General features: G+C 71.6%; 2 protein-coding genes across 2 annotated transcripts in view; one reads left to right on the forward strand and one right to left on the reverse strand.

The window, feature by feature from the left end:
• CHLNCDRAFT_142756 (hypothetical protein) overlaps positions 1 to 818 on the forward strand; it is a gene marked incomplete at both ends in the record, with an annotated part of 3,354 nt that extends 2,536 nt beyond the window's left edge. The window contains 4 exons of the mRNA XM_005849410.1: positions 18 to 84; positions 283 to 428; positions 602 to 665; positions 754 to 818. Coding sequence (XP_005849472.1) covers positions 18 to 84; positions 283 to 428; positions 602 to 665; positions 754 to 818 — 342 coding nt within the window. The remainder of the gene's footprint in view (positions 1 to 17; positions 85 to 282; positions 429 to 601; positions 666 to 753) is intronic.
• Positions 819 to 992: 174 nt separating this feature from the next.
• Positions 993 to 3,815, reverse strand: part of CHLNCDRAFT_57191 (hypothetical protein) — a gene marked incomplete at its 5' end in the record, with an annotated part of 4,410 nt that continues 1,587 nt past the window's right edge. Inside the window, 7 exons of the mRNA XM_005849680.1 lie at positions 993 to 1,316; positions 1,496 to 1,721; positions 1,940 to 2,058; positions 2,289 to 2,445; positions 2,656 to 2,775; positions 2,974 to 3,092; positions 3,280 to 3,777. Coding sequence (XP_005849742.1) covers positions 1,174 to 1,316; positions 1,496 to 1,721; positions 1,940 to 2,058; positions 2,289 to 2,445; positions 2,656 to 2,775; positions 2,974 to 3,092; positions 3,280 to 3,777 — 1,382 coding nt within the window. The 3' untranslated portion in view covers positions 993 to 1,173. The remainder of the gene's footprint in view (positions 1,317 to 1,495; positions 1,722 to 1,939; positions 2,059 to 2,288; positions 2,446 to 2,655; positions 2,776 to 2,973; positions 3,093 to 3,279; positions 3,778 to 3,815) is intronic.

A 3,815-nucleotide genomic window follows, 5' to 3' on the forward strand; every position in this document is an offset into this window, starting at 1 on the left:
GTGTTTCCAGATTGCAGGGCGGCGACCCGCTGATCGACGTGGCGCTGGCGCTGGAGGCGGCCGCACGCTCCGACGAATACTTTTGTGCAGCGCAGGCTCTACCCCCACGTGGACTTCTTCTCAGGTAAGTGGGTGGGGGGGTGGGGCTGGGGCTGGGGCTGGAGCTGGGGCTAGGCGGGCCGCGAGGGCGAGGGGCGCGGGTGGGGCGGCTGCTCCCAGGCTGCCCCTGCTCCTCGCACACCGCCGCCCGCTCCCTGCCCCACCCCCCCGCCTGCCCCGCAGGCCTGGTGTACCGCGCCATGGGCTTCCCCCCCCAGTTCTTCACCGTGCTCTTTGCCATCCCGCGCATCGCCGGCTACCTGGCGCACTGGCGCGAGACGCTGGCGGACCCAGACACCAAGATTGTGCGGCCGCAGCAGGACTACAGGGTGAGGGTGGTGGGGTGGGGTGGGGTGGGGGTGGGGTGGTGCTCGTTCAGCAGCAGAGGAGATGTGTGTGTGTGTGTGTGTGTGAGAGAGAGACAGGGGGCCCCTCGCTTACGGCCTCGCCTGGCGCAGCCGCTCTGTGCATGCCCGACGCGCTGCTGGCATGCTGGCTGCAGGGCGAGTGGCTACGCGGCTACCAGACCATGGCGGAGCGGCCGCACAAGCTGCCGCCAGGCACAGGTGCGTGTGGGCCGCGCGTGCCCGCCCCTGCTCAGATCCCGGGCTGGATTCGCCCTGACCTGTCTGCCGCTGGCGCCGGCTGCTGCAGACGAGCTGGGGCCGGTGCCGCCTTCCAACGCCTATGTTCGCCGTGTCAGCGGCACACACTGGTAGGCCCCACAGAGATGGAGAGACCTGCCCAGGTCCCTGATTTTTGGAGAGCTTAGCGCCAAGGCCCCTGCGGCCCAGCCTTTGTCGGCGATTTTGATAGAGCTGCCCGTTTTTTCCTGCTAGCCCATGCGTGTACCTTAGTGTATCCCCGCCCGCCCCCTAGCGCCCGCCCCTCTCTTTTCCATGGAGGTCAACAACAAGTGTAGAGTACAGATGGCCCGGTCAGAGGCAGGTGTCAATCAATCAGCACAGCATGCGGTGGGCAGGGTGGAAAACTTGGCGCAATGCGAAATGAAATGGCTCGACCCAGCCGGGCCCCGCGGCCTCGCCACGGCGCGGCCGTCGCCGCGGCGGCCCGTCAGTAGGTGGTGCTGATGCGGCGGTAGTGCACCGCGCTCTGCGCCGCCGCGTCCAGCACCTTGCCGTTGGACACAGAGGCGTACACGACATAGTGGTCTCCTGCCTCCATGCGGCTCGCCACCGTGCACTCCACGTACGCAGCTGCGGCAAGAGGGGGGGCGGGGGCGCCAGGGGAGCGGGCGGGTGGGCAGCCAGGGCAGCCGGGCAGGCAGCTGCGCCTCCTCTTACAGGCCCGGCCACCAGCAGGGGGCAGCGCCCCGCAAGCCACACGCCACCACGTGAACACCCGTCACAGCCCAGCAGCCCGGCAGGTGCCCCACCTGCGGTGGGGATGATGGCCGCGCCTGTGCCCTCAGCCACCTCCACCTCCATGCCCGCCAGCCGGTCCTCGGCGGGCTTGAAGGGCTTGAGCAGCTGCTTCATCACCGCCCGCTCCTTGCCCTCTGCCAGGATGTTGAGGTTGAAGGAGGCGCCGATGGGCAGCATCGACTCCATGGCTCGGTCCCGCTTCACCGCAATCGTGAGGCCGGGGGGGTCAAAGGAGGCCTGCAGCCGGGGGGGGGGGGGGGGTGGGGGTTGGAAAGCACAGGCAGGCAGGCAGGCAGGCAGGCAGGCAGGCAGGCAAGAAGGAACCGCACACGTCAGGCACGGGGCTGGCAAGAGGCGTGGTGTGTGTGTGTGCCAGGGGCTGCAGCCAGCCCAACCCAGGCCGGCGGCAGCCCGGGAGGGGTGCCGGCACCATGGGAGCGTGCGCCCACACGCACCTGGCTGACCCAGCTGGCCAGCATGGCGCCCTGAGCATCGCCGTCCTTGGCGGTGACCACGCACAGCGAGCCCACCACGCGCCCCAGAGCCAGAGCCTTGCCAGACGCCATTTCCGCCACTGCGGGGTAGGTGGGGGCGGGGCGGGGCGGGGCGGGGGGTCAAGCCGCAGACCCAAACAAACGCGTGCAGCGTGCGTGCGCACCGCTCGAAGGGCAGCGGGAGCAGAGGCGGCGGCAGTGGGGGCAAGCGTGCACAGGCTGCACGTGGCGGCTGCACACAGGTAAGCACAGGCACAGGCACAGGCCGCGGCCGCATAGTGCGCCGCGCCGCGCCGCGCCGCCGCCGCACCCGACAGCTTGTCTGCCGCCACGCGGTCGCGCCGCTTCTGTGCCCGCTTGATCTCCTGCGCCATGTCCAGCCCGCTCTCCTCGCACAGCTGCAGCGTCTGCTGGGTGGGCTTGAACTTGCAGCGCACCGGGTCAAACACAAAGCGGAAGCCGGCATCCTGCGGTGAAGGGGAAGCGGGCGGGCGGGGGAGGGAGGGCAGGCTGGCAACTGGGGCTGGCTGGAGCCGCATTCGTTGGCCGCACCCGCCTCCCCCACAGGCCCCAGCGCCCGCTGGCGTGGCAGCAGCTGGAGGGCCGCCGCCCACGGCCACAGGGCCTGCTGGCACACCCGCGCTGGCCACCCCCGGCCGCCCCGGGAAGCCCCTCACCTTGAGCCGCTGCTCCATCTTGTCCACCGCCTCCCCTGACCACCCAAAGCTGCCAAACACGGAGCACGGCACGCGCTTGGCGTTGTTGTTGCGCAGGATGGTGCCCAGCGCGGTCTGGACCTGCGGGGGTGGGGTGGGGTGGGGTGGGGTGCGTGCAAGCAAGCAGATGAAGGGGGCCGACGGGGCAGAGCGGAGCAGGCAGGGTGATTGGCAGGTGGGCAGGCGGAGCACAGGCCGGGCCGGCTGGCAAGTGACCCTGCACCCCCCCCTGCCCGCTCCCGAAACGAGGCGCGGGCGTGGGCCCTGCCGGCCGCGCACCTGTGTGGGCATGTGCCCCCCCAGCGTGGGGCTGCCCAGCACAAAGCCGGAGCAGCGGTCCAGCGCCGCCTCCAGCTCATCCTGCCCCGCCTGCTCCAGGTTGAGCGTCTCCACGCCCACTGCGCGCGGGCGGCACGGGGCGGGGCGCGGTGGGCGGCGTGCAACGCAGGCGGCCGCACTCGCGCTGCCCTTCTGGAGCAAGGGCTGCAGGCAGCGGGTCCCCTGCCCTGCCATTCCCACAGGTGCAGGGCCCCGCCGCGCCCGCCTTGCTCCCGCTCCACCCCCCTGGCTGCCCCACCCACCCACCTCCCGCCTTGGTGATGCCGCGGCTGATGGCCTGCGCCAGGCTGGCGGTGTTGCCATAGGCTGAGGCGTAGAGCACCGCCACCGCCGCCTGGCCCGCCGCCTCCACCTGCGCCGCCGTCCAGTCGGCGTACCTCCCCACCAGCTCCGTCAGGCACTGTCGCACCACGGGGCCGTGCATGGGCGCCACGGCGGCCACCGCCAGAGGCTCCGCCACGCCGTCGTCCGCGCCCAGCGTCAGCTCATGAACCAGCGCCGTGAGGCGGCGCAGCGGGGCCAGCACCTGCGCCAGCCCGCCAGCGGCCTCTGGGGAGCGCATGGCGTTGATGTTGAGGCGGTCGAGGGCGGTGGCCACCTGGCGCGCCACCGGGGCCAGCATGCAGTCAAAGTAGTTGCGCCAGTCGGCGGCGTACGCGTCCCAGCCGCCGCCGTCGGCCGCGGCGCCCGCCCCCGCCAGCGAGGTGTGGGCGGAGAAGAAGTTGCTGCTGAACAGGATGTTGTCTGCAGGGGGTGGGGGGTGGTGGGGGGTGGGGAGGAGG

This window comes from Chlorella variabilis (genome assembly GCF_000147415.1).
Source record: "Chlorella variabilis unplaced genomic scaffold CHLNCscaffold_5, whole genome shotgun sequence".
Lineage (NCBI taxonomy): Eukaryota > Viridiplantae > Chlorophyta > Trebouxiophyceae > Chlorellales > Chlorellaceae > Chlorella > Chlorella variabilis.